Raw genomic sequence first — 20,358 nt, 5'->3', positions numbered from 1 at the left:
AACCAGATGATATTGAAGACTGTATAAAAGAAAGTGACCATCCTACAGAGACTGAAAACTCTGCAGAATTGGAAGACGAAGATTGTAAACCAGCATATGTCAATAATAACAGCATTCCTGAGTATGTTGCAAAAGATGGTGTGACAACCTGGGCAAGACACTGCAGTCTGTGGCTATATAAGACGACGCAACATAATGATCCAACTGCCAGGACCAAAACAAGAAGCAAGATTTGTTAATTTTCCTTTGGAAGCTTGGCAATTATTTTTCTCGGATGAGACACTAGACCAAATAGTGGAGTATACGAACATATGGATTGAGATAGAGAGAGAGAGAGAGAGAGAAATTTGATTGACCAAGAGATGCTGTGGATATCAACAGAGTTGAAATTAAGGCAGTTTTAGGACTAGGCGTCATGAAACACGGAAAAAGCAATTTGAAGGATGTATGGGCGACAGATGGAACTGGTGTAGAACGTTTCAGAACAACCATGATCCTAAAAAGATTTCAATTTCCCTTCAAGCTATTCGATTTGACAACATAAACAACAGCTAGGAAAGAAAGGCTCTTGATAATCTTGCTTCAATAAGGTTTTTTCCAAGCTCTGTTGATCATAGCAAGCGCTTTTATTCACCTGGAGAGTATGTTACATTAGATGAGGTGCTCAATGCATTCCATGGAATACTTGTCTAATGCTTGTAGTCCATTGTTGTTCAAATTCAAACTTTTTTTTTTTCAGTTTGATTTATCTCATTTTTTAGTTAACATCTAGTAGTAACTAGCTATGCTCAGTAACTCATATGCTAAGCAAAGAGTCACTTTAATGAGTGTAATAAGTTGTTCTATTTGTAAAAGTGTAGCAAGAAGGTTGCCATTAACTTAAGATGAGCAATCTAGGCTGAAAACTTGATCTAGTTTGAAGAGAATTAAAAATGTTTTAATTTTTCCCATTTGAAGTGGAAAAGGCATGAAAGCTAAATGCAAATCATATAGTGGGCGCACTTCCGTACAGGCGCAGCGGCATTTCTCTAAGGTTAGAGACCAGTTTAGGTGTGTGTATATTGGGCTCTAACCTTGGAGAAATGCCACTGCCCCTGTACAGAAGCGCGCCCCATATGGTTTAGAAATGCAGGGATTAGTTGCTACAATGAAGTTACATACCGTATTAAAAATGTAACAGCATAAAAGATAAATAAAGAAAAAAATTATGATAGGCTTACTCCAATAGCTGACAATGAAGATCAAAATTTAGAGACAGGTCCAGTAGTTGCACCTTCAGTATCAAAACAAAAGAGATAATTAGTTACGGGTGATCTATCCTCTGAGAGACAATCTCTGAAAATTAAGCGAAGTCAGCTTAGTCTGAACAAGTGAAAAACAGAAAGAGGATTTTTCTTAGACAAATAAGTTGCAAAATTCTATTATGCTACAAACAGTTCCTTCTGTTGCATTCAGCTATAAGACAGAAGAACTGGTTCAAATATATGTTGTAATGTATCATACTCCAAATTATTAAAATACAGCATGTAGATTGAGTTTTCATTATTCATCCTAGGTACGGTACTTCATAAACACTGAAGCATACACCAATCTAAGAATAATTACAAATCATTTACATAGCTAAGCAAAAATTTAACTTAAAAAATCCGATTTAAATAAAAAAATCATTGTTTCATATAGTTTTAAATAAAAATCATGATTCTTTTTACACCCTGGTCCATTACAAACTTCACAAGATATGCGAGTAAGCCAAATATCACTGTGAGTTTAGGGATTACATCTGGTCCATTTGCAAAAGCCAGAGACAGAATGTTCCATCTCAGTGAAAAAATTCACAGCAACTTTCAAATGTTCACTCCCTTCACGGACAACTCATGGTATCTACTGTTTAAGAATTAGTACAATAAGCTTATTTACCAGCAAATAATTGAGGACCGTTTTTGCAAAACTTGCTAACTACAAAATTAGCAAAATTGAAATTTTGGTGGATTTGTTAACATAAGGCAGGCCTCTACACGATGTTAAAGGCATCTTAGTAAAATTGAGTAATTTTTTTTCATTGTAGTGTGTCAAAGTGTGATCGTTGCACCTATAACCTACTTGTCTCCATTCAGTTTTTTGTCTCTCCTGTAAAATTCAGTTTTTTCAGTTAGCAAGTTTTGCAAAAATGGTCCTCAATTAGGCTATGCTCGCCTAATACGAAATGATAGCTTATTTGCAATATTCTTGCAATAAGTAACCTAAGCATAGATAATATGTTGGATTCACTAAGTGGAGAATTAGGTAGAGCAGTTTTCAAACGTGTCATTACGATGATAACCAATTGCAACTAAATACACAATGTAGCCAACATATAGGCATGATATTTACCTGTGGCATTGTTGCCAGCAGAAATTTGTTTTTTTTTTTCTCTCGACCTCCATCGTTCTTAATATTACTCAAAGATAACACCACTATTTGCAACAAAGTTAGGTAGGGTCTAATGAGAAGAAACATTTTTAATTACGATTTATTTAACACTGTTCACAACTGCTGAGGTTATATCAGCATTGCCAGTGTGTCCGAATTTTGTCCCGCAAGAGTTCTTTTACATGCCAGTAAATCAACTGAGATCAGCCTGTCGCATTTAAGCACATTTAAATGCCATTGACCTGGGCCGGAATCGAATCCGCAACATCGAGCACATTAGTTGATGAGGAGATTAGTGTCAATTAGACGCATTGTTAGTGTTAAAGTTACATAGGGTTTGATGAGGGGATATATTAGTGACAAGTCCCCCTCTCCCCATCAGTGACAAGGTTACGTAGGGTTTGATGAGGGATATATTAGGGGCGCGCTTCTGAACAGGAGCAGCGGCATTTCCTCCAAGGTTAGAGCCCAGTTCAGGTGTGTGTATATTAATCGAAAATTAGGGGCTAGAAAATAATGAGAATAGGACGGATGTTCATATGACATTTTTTCCGATTAATACATACACACCTAAACTGGGCTCTAACCTTAGGGAAAATGCCGCTGCCCCTGTTCAGAAGCACGCCCTATATTAGTAACAGTTCTTTGCACAAAAATAACATAAGTGAATGTTACATCCATTATCCCTCTGACATAGTCTATTTTCCTTTCTCAAATTAATTCATTTCAACGATATTCTCTGGCCCACATCATATTTCTCCTTCATTCTGCTGTAATAACGTGTTATGATATCTTCGAATACATGCATTTCTTTCAGTGCATTAAAAATCCCCCATTATAATCCGTAAATATTGCACTTGACTGGTTCAATTAATTCTTAAAGAATATAATTACGCATTTTACCAAACATTTCGATTCTCTTTTGCTTGACTTGACTCAGTATGGCCAGATGACTAATGGCGAGCACAGTCGGTGCTGCTGTACTGTATGAATTATCTACTTGTTCCATTAGGTTAACTTAGATTAGAGCTTCAGTGCCCAGCGACCTATCCAATTATTCATTATTTTCACTCAATACTTCCAATGCATGTTCATAGAGGCCTATGGTGTATCAACATGGATAGTGCCACACTTACATTTCAGCATTCCTCGTCACTTATTCTGAGCATAAATAAGCACACATCATTCTACACAAGTGTAACGGTGAAAGAAAAACTGTTCCCGATATTTAAAAAAATGGTACCGGTAGACCTAGTTGTTTATTTTGGCGGCAACAACTTACCTATCCCCTTATTTAATCTGCTCTAACATTGTCACAGTCCTCGGTCTCCTGTCAGTTATCCCCTCAACTAATTCATTCTAACCTTGTTACAATCATCAGCCTCATGTCACTTACCTATCCCCTCATCTAACCCATAACCTTATCACATTCCTAGGCCCCATGTCACTTATCTATCCCCTTATCTAACCTAACTTAATCTAACCTTTAACTCACATTTGGCCTATTTACGAAAATATACGCCAGCAGAGGGTAAAAAACAATCCTCACAATTTGATGCTACCATTAATATGTGCCAAATATGGCAAACCCAAGCTGTTGTTAAAGTAAATAATAAGGAAAAAGCTTAGAGATGAAGGCATTTAGGGACTATTTAAAAGACATTCTAAGGCCTAACTAGATCATAGGCCTATACAACTGATATGACAATTTAAACTATATGGATTCAGCAACATTCTAATATGAAACACAGAGGCCTACCTATCTAATCATAATCTAAGACAGATCCAGAAGTAGGTGAAAACCGTAAAGTTAGAACAAGCATCGAGGAATTGTCACTCTCAAGTTCTCAATAAATCTGCAGTAAGATGTTGTACTCTTTTACCTACATGCCGCAAGGTTCTTCCTTTTACTCTCGATGAGATTGCACTGAGAAAATGCAGTCCCTAAACACGGCAGCTATAGAAAAAAATATTCGCTAGAAATAAATTTATGACATCTTCAATAAAAGGATTAAATTCATAATCTCTTTAACATGACAGTTTTTTCAAACGATACATAATACAATAAATGATTTTATTAACAGTGCACAGAAACCACAAATAACAATGCACACCGAAAATAAACTGATGAGACAAACAGCATTCGTCTCGCACTACAAAAACACTATCTCTACACTATCTGTAAACAATATATAATATGTCACATGAGCAACCCACGACATGCTTAACTATGACGGTAATGCAACACCTGTCATTATTTAACTAGTCTGGGATTTGGATAGGAAGCCATATTCTACCTCATACAAGCAGAACATTGTACTAACCAATTTTCCGCATGAAAGACACGAGAAGTTGATATTCTTGATGAACTGACGTGTAGATTTATATTCTATTACCATGCACAATCTAAAATATATACGTACTAGAAAACTTCAACTATAAATTTACCTTCAAAATTTAGCAGCAAATATTAATCACACTTAAAACCACAAATTTTTACCTGATCGGCAAATGTTTTGTATTGGCGTAGTGACTCTAGTGACATCTAGACATAAATGGTGAACTACACATAGCCTTCTAAATTCGCAACTCAAAGACAGCATGTCACAAGGATAGAAACTCTCGTTATCATAGGAAATGCACATGGATAAATATAATATATTCATCGATGAAATGCCCCTGGATGCTCAATATGATTTCCTTTCATTTTCTGCAACGAATTTTAGAAGATTACCTCTTTCTTCTTAACTCGTTGATTTTCTGGCCCATGTCTTTGGAAAGGAAATCACACCTTGGATCTCGTTTCGTTTTCATATCGGTAATAGATAATAATAATAATAATAATAATAATAATAATAATAATAATAATAATAATGTAACCCCATTACACGCCATGAAGGCACTTGGGGGGGGGGCATGGAGGTAGAGCCCCATGCTTTCCATGACCTCGGCATGGTGTGGTCGGCACCACGTTCTGACCGCCTTTTACCCCCGGGAAAGATCCGGTACTCAATTTTATAGAAGCCTGAGTGAACCTCGGGGCCGTTCTGGAAGTTTGGCAACGAGAAAAATCCCGTCACCACTTGGGATCGAACCCCGTACCTTCCAGTCCGTAGCCAGCTGCTCTACAAACTGAGCTACCCGGCCACAAATAATAATAATAATAATAATAATAATAATAATAATAATAATAATAATAATATATCCTATTATTATTATTATTATTATTATTATTATTATTATTATTATTATTATTATTATTATTATTATTGTCGTCCTTCAGTATTAATCATTTATATTAATCAGTACCAATTTAAATGCGAGAGATTTAATACAGAAATGCTAAGAGCAACAATGACTTCTTCTTGTTTAGTCAACTGTCCGAAGACAGGTCTGAACCTCACAAGTAATACCAAGAAGGCATCACTTACGAGGCAACTAAGCCAGGAGATAATGGGTGGGGTGCCCAGTTCCTTTCCCCCTCCATTGCAAACATCCCGACTATTTTTTATAGCTACATATTACACTAGTCAAACTTCAGATGCATACAAACAATTGTTCTTCCTCCGACACTCAAAGAGTTTCAGATTATGAAACTCACGCGATAGCTACTTATCACTCTTTTAATTATAAAATAGAGAACAGAACGTTAAACCACAAAAAACAAAATATGCTAGGACAAAGAAAGAATATAAATACAGAACAATCAAATTTAAAGTTACGAGAACTACGATAAAGGGGATGAATAGCTCCTAATGTTACAGTATAAGAACTTTTTGCGAGTGTTAGGAATGTTATTTTTGAACCCTTCTTTATTGTATTGGTTCCGAATACAATGCATTTTTTAACATATTTTTCTGATATTTGCATTGCATAAAGTCTTTTTGTTGTGTGAATCGGCATTTGCAAATTCCATAAGCACTCTCTTGGTTCAAGTAGGTTCATTATTAATTTTTCTGTCCTAACGAGTATTCAGAAATTGACATTATTTTTATTATAAATGTATAATTACAGAACGCCTATACAGAGTGTTTCAGAAATAAGTACCGAATTTTTTTAAGATATTAGGTTGTGCCTAGGTGATTATGTTTTGCATAGGAACATGGTATCCACAATGTCCCATTCTCTCGCTATCCAATGTCAACATGCTACCTATCCGCCTGGAAGTTTGATAGCCAGCATTGAAAAGAGCACCTTTAATTTATTTACACTGCTACGCCACCTTTCGACTTCATAGTGCTATGTAGTGTATCTGCTTACTGCTCTCCAGTTAATGTTGTGTTGCTCATCTCGACAGAGTACATGTCATCATTCTAGACTTCCTTCTTTTCGATCAAGTATCGTCATACTTTAGTAGTAAGGTATTACATGCACAAAATACAGTACGTATTATACTGTACCCTGTGATTGTGGTAGACACTGAGGAAGACCTAGTGGCACTAATTGCTGCTGCAGGCGAAGTTGCGATAATGCACATTATGTCCAACGGTCCTTGGTCCGACGAATGGAATTGTGTCATCAGGGCAATGGCGGACACTTTGAACACCTTCTTTGAGTTACGTTCAAGTAAATGTAAATAGAAAAAACCTTATCTTCACCTCTCGTGTCTTCTCTTCTTAATCAAAGACATCTTGTGCTTCGAACCTCATACCATTGTGGGATGTTAAAAAGTAGTCTACTCTGTATGTATTGTTCCTTACTTCATTCCAAAGCACTCCAACCGCCTATCCTCCAGGGTACACTATGCAAACTTCAGCATCTTGTAAAAGCGACTCATCAGGGACACCAGGTTCCTATCTTTAAAATTAATAACCAGAACCAACCTATCATCCCTAAAAAATTCTGTACTTATTTCTCAAACAAGCTGTATACTTCATGATGACCAATAGCATATTCTCGTAAGCAATGTTGGCAACCCTCCTGTTTGAAACTACGCTATGGAAATGTACTCTGACTGCACTGTACATTTAGTAGTTGTTACAAATAATTTACTTTCATCACGTCAAACATTAAAATATATCCAAACAATACAAGGTATCACTGGTATGTTTGGATGGTAACACTGTTTGCGATTACTTCAAAAGTTTCAACAAAGCCAATAAAAAAAAAAATGTTATGGCTGCAACCCTGAGAACCCTGTTGACACACCACTACTTTTAGGTTGCGCACAGCATGAAAAAGTTGTGAGGAGCTGGTTCGACAGCCACTACTTTTCGGGTTGCACCGTTATTCACACGTCGCAGTATGAGAGTTGCGCAATATTTTGTACTACAGCACTGTGTGACCCTGCCTTAAAATATGCGACATTCATCTTGATGTGATAGTACATGAAACTGTCAATGACTGAAACATTTCTAATTAAAAAAAGTTCCGAAATATTTACTAATCTTTTTAATATTTCTCACTTTAATCAGAGAACCACCCATAGTAATTTCGTAACTAGATCCAGTAGTTTTCTCTTCACTTTTGCTTTCCAGCTCCAAAAGCCTTGCAGCTTATGTTTACAATAATTCTGAGAATAAAGCAGAGAGAGAGAGACTCTTATCCTGTATCCTATATAAATGGTAATGTTGACATCGTCAAGTAGTTTTTACAAAATGTAGTAAGTTCATTAAACAATTTAGTACATTTTTGACTTGGTTCTTTAACCAGTATTAATTTCAAGAGCACAGATTTAATTGAACATGTTGAAATTTGTAAGCTTCGTCTCTCTCTCTTTTACCACTCTCTACATCCCAACATTCTCTCACATTTCCTCCTGCTTCCTCTCTTACCATCTCTATTCATCTCATATGGCATGACTGAAAACAAATTAAAGTGAAATTAATTTCATTAGGACTACGTCCTTTCAACTATTTGAGTTACAATAGTAACTTCTATTTTGTGACCGTTATAAAACAAGACGGAAAGGAAATTGCTGAATGCATTTTTATCTGCTTGGATAGACTACTATACACTAAAGTGACTTTTGACCTATTATATCTTCATATAAAATTTTCATGTGAATCACGTATATGTTCATTTCATTTATTTGACACCTTTATTCCATTTTAAAGAATTACTATGTTGATTTAAGTATTAATTACATAAAATTAGAATGAAAACAGGTAGAAAAAATATTCTAGTACTTTTAAGTCCTGATCTAGTAGTTGTTTCTTTTTGAAGTTAGTATCAAATAATTCTGTTTGGTGGTCACTGTAATTGCAATAATTGTTAAAAATCTTCGTACCTACGGAACAAAACACACATACACTTCCTCTCTGTTAAAGATCAACCATGAAACAAAATTTATCACGTACATACCAAACAAGCGAAAGGAAGTAAAATAAATTCTAGTAAATATATACTTCCCTGTTGTAACTGTTAGCAATTTTTTTTAAACTAATAGAGTCAGGATTGATACAAAATAATTCAGTATTTTTTACTTTCTTTAAAATATTACTTTAGAAAGTATAGAAAATATTTAAAAATATATATCTGTATTTATCTGCACTGGATACTTTCATCGTAACACTTCTGAAAGTTAATTCTCTTAGTCATTGCTCAATTCTATGGTGCTAAATTCCATAATTAAGGTATATCTGGTGTTAACTCATTCCTAGCATTATTAGCTTTTCGAGGGCTTGCTTTGTCCCATTGTGCACTATATATGTGAATCTTTTCTTTTAAAGGCATCAGTCAATTAACGTAAATTTTAGGAAAACAACAAAAGACTATATTAAGAGATTTAAAAAATATACGTATTTTTTTTCTGTTTTTTTAATAATGTATGTGATGGTCTATTTTGAGAAGAATTTTTAATGTATTAATATTTATTTTTTATGAATTTTCTTATTTTGAAAATATTATGAATATTAACCTCTTCCCTTACTATATATTTTACCAGTTTTGTGAAAAAAAGTGTCATATTTTTTTATTTTCGTAAAGAGGTCATTTAATATTGCAGAATCACTGTACATCACTAATTTTGTCACATACCTAAAAAATCACTATAAAATAGGCATACATTCATACCTGAATTATTATCCCAAGTTATCTCGTGCATCTTGATTCCAGCTCTGGTAGTTGTCCCACTTTGATTTTCTCCTGAACTATTTACCAACTTATGTTCTTTTTATGGATTAATTTATGAGGTACAATACCAGTGCTGTTATCAAGGCATTAAATGTTGCTTGTCGTGTGATAGACTCGAAAGCAGGGTATTATGCACAGTGGCACATTGCATTCCGGACGGTAGTATCTGCTCTCCTATATGAGAGCGTTTTGGGAAGAATGGTGTAGCAGTCATTGAATATTTTGTACCAGTACATCTGTTCTTCAGGTTTGTGCATAATGTTCTGCAGTATCACTATGCCCAAAAGTACACGTATTTCAGAGTCTGTAGTAGGCCATCACGAATTATTTTCAGCATTCTGTGAACACTTATTAGCATGCCGAATCGTCTCCTTGAATATAATGTTGATGAGGTCATTATTAAAGAATTAAAAAAATTGAGAATTATCGTTATCAGAAACAATGATAAAATTTCAGGGAATGGGGACTTCGGAGGTGCAGAAGAAATGGTGCCAGATGTCTTCTATTCAAACCACTGTCGAAAAGACGTGACATCAACTGATCTGAATTTATTTGTTGGTCTATAACTTCGTCTTCTGATACCGATGTTTCATTTCCTAATATTCTACAGGAATATACTCCTGATCAAAAGTTTCGGAATCACTAACTTGATCCATCTTTACACAAAACAGCACAAAAAACACTAAACACAAACAGAAATCGCCAAAACTAACTAGTATCTACTCACTACTGTGTGTGAATGCTATATGAGTATAGAATTCCACTCCCATGGAAGAAGTACAAAAAACACCACCAGATATAGCAATATCACTAACTTCTGTAGCCATGTAGTGAGGAAAAGGTTAATGAAAGAATGGAAACGTATATATTCGGGATATAATCCTTAGCAGCGAAAAAGGGACTCAAACGAGTTAACTCGGGTTAATAAATTTTGACACAAGTTAGCAACCCGAGTTAACTCGGGTTAATCAGGGAAGTGGTTAATGACTGACGTCCTTTCAAAATAAATGGATTCATATGCAATGATTGTCCAAGTCAACAAGTGACGTAAGTGGCATTTGTATCTCAGCCAGAGTAAAGTCAAGCCCACCTGTAGACAAGAAGCCTGATAAGCTCCAAGGCCTGGAGCCCCAGGTGTCCTTTCTGTATCAATAATGGAAACCTGTACTACACCAAGACTTCACCCCAGTCCATTTTTAACAATTGCAAATGATAGATTAAATGGGGGAAAGGTGGAGATTGTTGGTAGAATAACAGATGAAAATGAGAGTACCCCAAGAAAAATCCTTTGCAATGTCTGCTTTATCCACTATAAATTCCACTATGACCTGGCTGGAGATCGAACCTGGGTTGCCTGGATTGAAGATCAGTGAGCTAGTGCTTCAGTCACAGACACATTCTCAACATGACTAGTATACACATAAGTGGTTCCACACAGGAAAGACTAAAGGCCAACTGAGTACACAAACAACCGAACCAATAAACCATTTCATAGTAATGGTAAAAGTGTTGAAATAAATTCTGTTACAAAGTGTTATTCGAAATTCACCTTGATCATAGTAACAAGCGCAGTAAGTTAACATGCCTAGGAACGATTTTTAATATGTATCACACTTTTTTATTTTTGAGATAAACATTTAAGGTTACATTGATGTGGATTTACTAACATTTCATATTTTGAATCACTGATTAGTATCCATTTCGTTACTTTCATTTCATTCCCATACCAAAGAAAATATTACCCATTAATGCAGACATATTCACGTGAAACACACAGCTCTGTTCCCGACACAGCCACACCCCAATTTTTTTTTTTTTTTTTTTAATTTCTAGTCTTCAGTGAAGTCTGCTTTTGTCATTTTTAAGGCAATAAAGTTAGATAACAAAGACTGATATTCGTATTAGATAAAAGAAACTCATGATGTTTACAAACGTTCTTCCAATGGTATTTTTGTTTTTCAATTCCTGCATGAAGTAATATATCTTTGTATATATGGTTCTTCTTATCAAATATTTAGGTAATATTCTGTTGTAGGAATGATTTGGCAGTTATGAAAACATGTATCTTTTGTATGAAAGCCGCTAATTGGAAATCGAATTGGCTGAAGGAGCTGGAACGAGAAATAAGCAGATTAGGTCTAAATTGGCTATGGAGAGAACTAGGGTCTATAAACACGAAAACTATTGGAAGAATAGTAAAAAAGAGGGCAAATGAAACTTCGAGACAAGATATTTTTAGTAATATTAAAGACCTAGGATCACTAAAATACTATAGGGAGGTTAAGCAGTTTTGGGAACAGGAAGAATATGTTAGACTAAATTCAAGGGAAGAGAGAACAGGAATGGCATGGTGGAGACTCAAGAATAAAAGAGGGAACGTACAGAAGGATAAATGTCCTTTGTGTGGACTAGCTGAAGACGCAATGCATATTGCGTTAAAGTGTCAGGCAACGAATGATTTGAGAAACAGTTGGGTAGATAACAAATTTCTACAAATAAATGCTATAGTAGCTTTTAAAAAAATGGTCACCTAAACACCAGTAATTTGCATAAATTAGGAAAATTTCTTTTTAGAGTTAAAATTAGATGGGAAGAGAAAGACAAAGCTCTAACGGAGATGGAATTATAAATGTTGAGTAATCACATGATAAGAAACTACGAAGAGTAGTCAATGAAGTTAACAGAGTAATTCTTAAGAGATTGAGCATATAATGAAAAAGCTAAGGTAGGAGTTTTAAATACAAGAGCTATACTTATTATTAGTTGTGTACCATTATTATTATTATTATTATTATTATTATTATTATTATTAGTATTAGTATTGTAAACAGAGGATGCTTATAGGTTCATTATGTATTAGTTTGTGTTATATTTGTATTGAGAGTGATGGTGGATTAAGAACTGGAATACATCTAATCCGCCATGACATGAACAATGATTGATGAAATAAATAAATAAATAAAATATGGTTCTTCTTGGACATTATGCAGCAAGTATTTATACAGATAATTAATCTGTGACAAAATTCAGATGGGATTTTCTCTGGACTGCTGTTTGTTTGTGTAAACATATCTTAAAAACGTTTGGGTTTTCCCTCAACTCAATAAGAGCAAATGCTGAGAAACTTTTAGTGCTTGACCCCAGACTCGTTTCACCAGCATTATCACCTTTATTTCATTCAGACACTAAACCTGAGATGTTGATACAGTGTCGTAAAATAACCCAACAAATAATAGTATCCAGTTTAAACAGACATGATGTGTGAGATTCCTCTCCCAAGACTGATAAGATTTCATGTTTTAAATAGAGGACATTCCTTCAAAACCAGTTTAAGAAATGGGTAGGGATGGTCTGCTGACTACACTACGAAAGTAATAAGTTCGATGGTTGAAAGTTTTATTCTTTCACGCTTTGCATTAAGACAACTATTTACACAAATACAAATCTGCATGTACTGTACCTCCTTCTCTATGAAGGAAGCTGTGATTTTTATTATCCCTTAATATTTACAATAGTTTTATTAATATCACCTTTTTTTGTTTCTTTAAAATAACCCGTAAACAGATGTATGTACAGCTATTAATTGGACATATAAACCCCAGTTGAAGTCTCTTTCCAAAGACTTTCATTATTCAGTTGTTTGAAAGTGGGAGAGAAAAAAATTGCCAAATCAGTTTCTTTTTAACAAGATTAATTTGTAAAGCCGTGTACAGATTTAAAATGGTTTCTCTTACCAGTTTGACATTAGCATATTAAAAAAACACATCCACATAAGTATGGTATAAAGTTTGACTCATTTTTTAATAACATTGAGGAATGTGAACATACCACGCACAATCAACACCACGGCAAACCACAGGACTCGACGAAGAAGTCTGAAAAATTGTTTAAGTTGATAGCTCATTTTGTTGTGACTTTCATATCTTACCTACAGATCCAGAACAGAAGACTGTTCTAGCATCTAGGTGACAAACTTTAACTATTCTTTTATGGTGTACTGTGTGACAGAACTGTCAGCTGCTGCCCTCTTCCTCTATGATGTTCACAATTACTAGTAACTATGTTTGCTTACAGTAGAAACCATATCTACAAGGTGTTAAAAAATAGTTACAGACTTCAATAGAAGATGACATTAATCATAATAAGTAAAGGACTCCTAGCGAACATTAGGTCCTAATATGAATATTTCTGATATTTTTGACAATATTTCCATTAATTGAGAAATAGTGTAATGCTACAATACTTCTGGTAATCAATGAATAGCATTTGTATGTACCTATTTTTTGTTATGTTTAGTTGACTGTGTATGCTCCTTGAAGACGTTGGTGTATTCAAACTAATCAATGATAGGTGACATAACATCAACATACTGAGCAGATTCACGATGAATTGTTTTAAATAACCCATGTTTCTTTGTAACAAAGGCTTGAGCATAGTGTAGAAATGAATGGAAATAACATATAGGACTTTCCATAATGGTAGTGATCACTTTTTACTTATTTTGATGAATACCATATGCCTGCAAAGCCTGTAACCAATTTTAACCCGTGTATAATCCTTTCAACTTATGTCTGCAAAAATCTTCAATGACAGATATGTATACTGAATATGATTTCTTCTTGCTCTGGCCTAGCATGTTATATTGTCACAGTCTGTGAAATGCAGATGACACAGTTGTTGTGGGTGATATTTGCAAAAATAATTTAAAAGGATTATACATCTTGTTTTGTGTAGCACATTTTCACACAATGAAGGAGGTGACTTAAAATATCAATGTAAACAGCAGCCCACATCACATATTTTGCCTACATTTTGATCAACAGAATCATTACAAGCTCAAAGAACGAATAAACAAGGTAAATAAAGGTGGTGCAGGGTCTCGAGACAGGGTAGGGAACTGTGAAAACAAAAAATGGAACCTATGTTTTTTTTTTCAGCTGGGAGGTAATTAACCAAGTTACAAAAAAGAAAGATAAAATATATGTGTGTGTATATATATATATATGTATGTATGTACAAAAAAACTCATGTTATTCATATAAAATGTTTGGTTTACAGGTTTGGTGGGAGTCACCCGGACTGATTTCACTTACTTTTTACATCAATTACAACTGTAGACAGATTGGTACATACAGATTAATATAGCCTACTATCCTCTTCTCCTTTTTTTTTTTTTTTTAATAAAAACAAGTTTGAACTGTAATTAAAATCATTCTGAAGGCTGTGGTGAACCTCGACATACAGAAACTGGAAAGCAAATTGTTAATAACATTTTTTTGCAACTGATTGCAATTAAGTTAAAATTTCTAAATAATATTTTATGTGGACTTATTGTTATTTGGAACCATTTCAAATTCTAAGCGTACTCTTGACAATCATAAGAAATTAATGTCTTGCGGACTGGATTGTTAGTTATTAATGACCATACATATTTTGTGTACTTGTGAGAATATTTGTCATTTGTTGTATGTTCAATGCAATATTACTGCAGTCTATTTTGTCAATTTTTAAAAAAATACTGATCCAAGGAGGAGTGCTGTTATCAACACATTATTATTCATATTGTATGTAAATGACTAATCATTGAATCACGGAGAAACAAAACTTAAATGTATTCACACTTACAGTAATAAAGACGTTTTCACAGAAAACCAACAATGTTCATACGTAATAGCACCGTATTAATTTTAGGTATAGTTTCATTTTTACACCACTGCATCATTTTTTGAGCTGCATTTAATTCATAGAAAGAAGACAGAAAATCGGACAAAAAAATTAGATTTTGCCTCGTTTCTGCCTTATCCCACCATTCTACAGCCAGTCTAATTAATATGAAGTTCATATTATCACTACTTTGACTTCTCCCAAATATTGAAGCACATTCAACACTTGACATTCACTTTCCCAGTTTTCACATGTGTGGTGATCATGTTGTCATTGTTGAAAGAGTTATTTGGCAAAAAACTCCAATCTCCAACCATTTTCCTATTTCATCTTGATTTTTACGACCATGTATTCAATCTTTGTTCAAAATATAACCATGTTTCAATACGTAAAATAATTTTTTATTTGGGTTAGAGAGGCATTATTACAAAGAAATTAGAAAAAATTTATTCAGGTTAGAGAAGAGATCATAGCCGAATAACAAATTATTTGTTACACAATTAAACTGGAAAGGAGCATCAGATATCGACATGGACCAATGTCGCTTCAAAGAAATTAGATGTATAAATTGTAATTCAGGCTTTTTTTTTTAAACACGGATCCCAAGTGTTTTACATGGCAGATTGTACAAATTACATAATGGCCTCCAAGTCACTACAGCCAAATATCACAGCCCTAAAATCATGGTGTAAATTATTACTTGGATTTTTCAAATGCACACAGTAATTACATTCTACACCAAATCTACCATTTGTTGTCTTTATCTAAAAATAAAATATGTTACAACATACAAAGAGAGTCACATATTTCTCTTTCACATTCACACTCGAATTCGTGAAGCATTACATTGAAAACTTAGGCCTATTAAGAGGATCAACAACAATGCAGCACAACCCACAAGAGAGCTATGTTTCCTCGCTCAGACAAAGCCTCCTTGTTCATAATTCTTCCCTTTATTTTACTTTGTTCATATGCAGAAATTTTTTGGCACTTCTGGGTTTGAGAAGATATTAGATTCCTACTGTAACTGTTTAAGACGTTTGTTGAGCTCGGCTTCCCTTATTCTGCCTTTGTCTTGGATCTCTTCAGCACATCTTTCTTTAGTGCAATAAAGAATATATCTTTGACAACCACAATGAATGGGTGTTCAATTGTTATAGTACATATTTTAACATGTAACTTACAATATTGTATTTCTCATGAAAATATAAGAAATGTTACAATCTCACTTGTCACTTCTGTTACTTTTACTGGAGATTTCTGAATCCCAATTATACATTTTTAGCAAGTTAGTTGTCCCAGTAAACTAGCATACAGGTTGATAAAAATATTTACGGCTACAATCTCGAGGTTGCTCAAATTTCTGAGAAAAGATTTACGCATAACTTCAAGAATTCCGTAAGTACATATTGTTCATTAACTAAACAAAGAAAAAATAGTTTAAACATTTAGATCTGAAGAGCTGTATATAAAGTAGTTTATGATTTTGTAGAAATAGTTAATTTTAAAGATATTATCATTTGCTATCATAGGGAAATTCAAGTCCAGAAACAAACATTCTTTGTAGTCATATAAAAGATGCATTAGCGTGAAAACAGGAGGTTATGAGGCAATGTAACATACAAACACAACGTTAATTCACTCACTGAACAATATATTCTCAATTCCAAGTTACAAGCAGTGTATCTATGATTCAGTTAAAATAAAGTACATATTCACATTGAATTGACTCTTGTTACTTTCAATCATAAACCACATGTTGAGTAAAGACAACTGTAAGTACAAATACAGTCACAGAACTGCTCCATAGACTGCTTTCATTTGACTGGAAACATCAGCTCTCTTGCAGATACACAAACATCCAGTGACAACTAAAGCGTGATGTCATTCACTGACACTCACATACTGTTGGCTGCAGTGTGCTTCGACTCAGAGGCCATCATGATTGGTATCAAGTGGCAAGAGTGACAGAGAGAGGTACACTTGCTGCCCTCTCTTAAAAATTGGTTTGGATTGCCTGTTAGCTGCATCACACTCTTAAAAGAATCTGTATTCTGTCCAAGGATTATTTCAAAATTCACATAAAACTCGAATGGTATGCCTCTAAGTCAAGATCTGGCTTCCATGCTACCCTGTAAGTATCCCAGTCTTAAAAAATACAGTGAAATATCATCTTGAATAAAACAAAATTTGTTTTTGCTCACAATATGTAACTTTCGTTTCAATATAATGAAATTTCATTATAATGTGTTACTGGAAATCAGAATTTCATGTTTTACTTTACAACAGCTTGATATTTCATGGCAGCCTGAATAAAACCGATTCAAGCTTCTTTGCATGATTATGGACTGATCTCAAATTCACAAGAAAGCTAGTTGCAGTACAAAATGTAGCCATGAATTCTAAATATTTTTCCACAGCAAAGTGAAATAAAATACGCAAAACTACTGTTATCAGAGACAAGTGAGTTTGCCTCACACTGTATCATCTAAACTTCAATTTGGCGATCGTCTAAAGCAGTACCTATCCTTTCAGCTATACTCACTGACATTCTAGCATGAAAAACTACGAGTAGTTGGATACAAAACAAACAGATTGACAGAGGGGGGAGAAAGAGAAAAGATATTACAGGTTCAACTCTTTTGAAACGAATTTATTAGTATGCTGTAAGTCATTCTTTTTGGTTTTAATGCCATTGTGAATTCGAATCAGTTATAGCTTTCTGCATTCAACGAATAAATTTTCACCATTAAAGTGCCAAAAATATTTAATGTTTTACATAATCAAAAGTTATACAAAAATGCATGAAGTTTAGAATAACGTTTACTTAATTAGTTTTATTAAAATGACATAAATTATAACGAATTTACATAATTTCTGTAGTTCTAGTATTCCTTGTTCTACACAAACACTTCCTACCCTTTTACCTTTGGTTGCCATCAATTCAATTGGACGTTTAAGTTTAAGTTTAAAAATGAAGCCAAGTAATGGAAGAAGAGGCTGACCTACTAAATCAATCCTAATGACTAGAGATTAAGAAGTATGTACATAAGAATGAACAATTAGCTAAAGCAAAAAAAGAAATGATACGAATATTATTACAAGAGAATAGGGGGGAGAAGATAAATCAGGGAATAAAGATTAGAGAACTTCTGTGATTTATATTATAATTTCACTAGATGTGTAAAATGAGACGCAGATAAAAGCACACCCTGGACTTATCTCTTCAATCAGCAATTAGGAGATGAATAAAATTTGAGTTCAAAAGGCTAAACAGATCTCATAATTCAATACTTTCATGTTCGCAGTTTGTCTTATTTAAACCATTAAAACAAATGCAATGCTAAAGGTCAATACTAACAGGTTAAATGAGGCAAAATGTCAGCTGTTATACTCAACTGCCACTATTGTTTACATGGTCTTAATCCACTTTAATAAGGAAAGAGGGGACTGCATCTTTCCATGCACGTCACTGACAATGTTACCACCATTCATTTCAAACTTCAATGGACCTGGTTCTTTAAAGAACTTGCAATGATACTGTTACACAATTAAGGAAAGGAGCAGCAAGTGCTTCCCTCTCTCTGTGACGTGTTGTATGCTATTGGCAAGCCTTAAAGACGTGTAATGGTGCACAAGCTGTTATCTCTTACACCTCATCACCTCTTCAATACTTAAATTACATCAGCTTTCCTTCATGGAAACTACCATTACTCTATTTCTTTCGCTTTACCTTCTTTCCCCCGAAATCCTACTACCTCAAAAGCAAATTCATATTCGTTCTTCAATTCCCGAACAGTTGGGTTGCTTTCCTTCATCAAGTGACTTCCATAGGGAGTGCATTATTTTTTCTAACAAGCTGCTTCTTGTCGACACAAACTTGATTGCTTGCTTTGTCTTTACTGTTTGCGTCAACCTCCAAACCTTCACCACTGTGGACACACAAACATATTAACAAATTATAACTCAATACTGAAATAACTCGATATCACTTATGTGATCTCAGCAAAGTACAACTTACAAATCATAAGTATTTCAAAGGTTTTACTGCTGAAATATTAATATAAGTAAATTATGGCTGGTTGTTTACAAGCTTGGCTGGATGGTTTGTGGTTACTGCAATAATTAAGTACTGATGTAGAAGAAAAAAAAAAAAACAAAACAAAATAATAATAATAATAATAATAATAATAATAATAATAATAATAATAATGATTTATTTTAGCTGGCAGAGTTAAGGCAGTAAGGCCTTCTCTTCCACTCAACCAGTATATACATATGCATGAACTTACAAAGAATTCAACAATTTGATTTAGATGAGAGTTACATGTATACAAGAGTTATTTACGAATTAAACAACAAAATACTATGAACTATTAATTAAACACTGAAATAAACTGTGTAGCAGAATTAAGCTAAAATACATAGAATGTTAATACATTTCAAATAATATTAGATAATAGAAAGAGATTATTATGAGACAATTTTGAAAATACAGCACTATCAGGATGATGTCTAAAAGAAAGAAGTAACAATGTAGTCAGTGATAGTTTAAATCAGTATGATTGGAGTGAAATGCTAATAAGGTTATCTTTTAAGCTGTTCTTAAAGGTGTTTATTGTCTTGCAGCCTCTAATACTTTGTGACAAGGAATTCCATTGACACGAGGTGGATACTGTAAAAGATGATGAATAACAAGATGTTCTATGAAGAGGTATACTTAGCGTGCCACAGATAAGTGATCTGGTATTTACGTCGTGGTTAGAGTATAGAAAAGAGAAATGAGACGAAAGGTAATTTGGTGTTAAGGTGTGCAGAATTCGAAAGAGTAAAGACAAAGAGTGTAAAGTTCTGCGTTCTTTAAGTCGGAGCCACAAAAGACTTGCGAAGGACGGTGATATGTGTTCATATCGTCGGATGTTGCACACGTATCTGACGCACATATTCTAAGCTCGCTGTAACTCAACTGACAGTTCAGAACTTAGGTCACTTAACAAAACGTCGCAATAATCGAAGTGGGGCATTACTAGGGTTTGTACTAGGGTAAGTTTTAGTTGCTGGGGCAAGAAGTTTCTCAAGCGACTCAAACAGTGAATGGAGGAACGGATTTTGTTTATCGTTTCTTTAACTTGAAAATTCCAACTTAGATTATTATCAAAAAAGAAGCCAAGATTTTTTACGACAGATGAATAAGGGATTAGCGTGTTGTTA

At 34.1% G+C, this 20,358-nt stretch overlaps 2 protein-coding genes across 11 annotated transcripts in view; both read right to left on the bottom strand.

Annotated features, from left to right (window-relative positions):
* enc (encore) overlaps positions 1–4,950 on the bottom strand; it is a 229,954-nt gene extending 225,004 nt beyond the window's left edge. For 6 of the 10 annotated variants that reach the window (XR_011336150.1, XM_069847396.1, XM_069847402.1 and 3 more), the window contains exon 1: positions 4,858–4,937. The gene's annotated coding sequence lies outside the window, so the exon portion shown is untranslated. Of the gene's footprint in view, positions 1–4,733 lie in introns of all 10 variants that reach the window. The other 4 variants (XM_069847398.1, XM_069847400.1, XM_069847401.1 and 1 more) reach the window with 4 other exon arrangements.
* Positions 4,951–15,664: 10,714 nt separating this feature from the next.
* E(Pc) (Enhancer of Polycomb) overlaps positions 15,665–20,358 on the bottom strand; it is a 45,206-nt gene continuing 40,512 nt past the window's right edge. Inside the window, exon 12 of the mRNA XM_069847389.1 lies at positions 15,665–19,079. Coding sequence (XP_069703490.1) covers positions 18,965–19,079 — 115 coding nt within the window. The 3' untranslated portion in view covers positions 15,665–18,964. The remainder of the gene's footprint in view (positions 19,080–20,358) is intronic.

Source organism: Periplaneta americana, chromosome 15 (assembly GCF_040183065.1).
Source record: "Periplaneta americana isolate PAMFEO1 chromosome 15, P.americana_PAMFEO1_priV1, whole genome shotgun sequence".
NCBI lineage: Eukaryota > Metazoa > Arthropoda > Insecta > Blattodea > Blattidae > Periplaneta > Periplaneta americana.
This window is presented reverse-complemented; position numbering and strand designations above follow the sequence as displayed.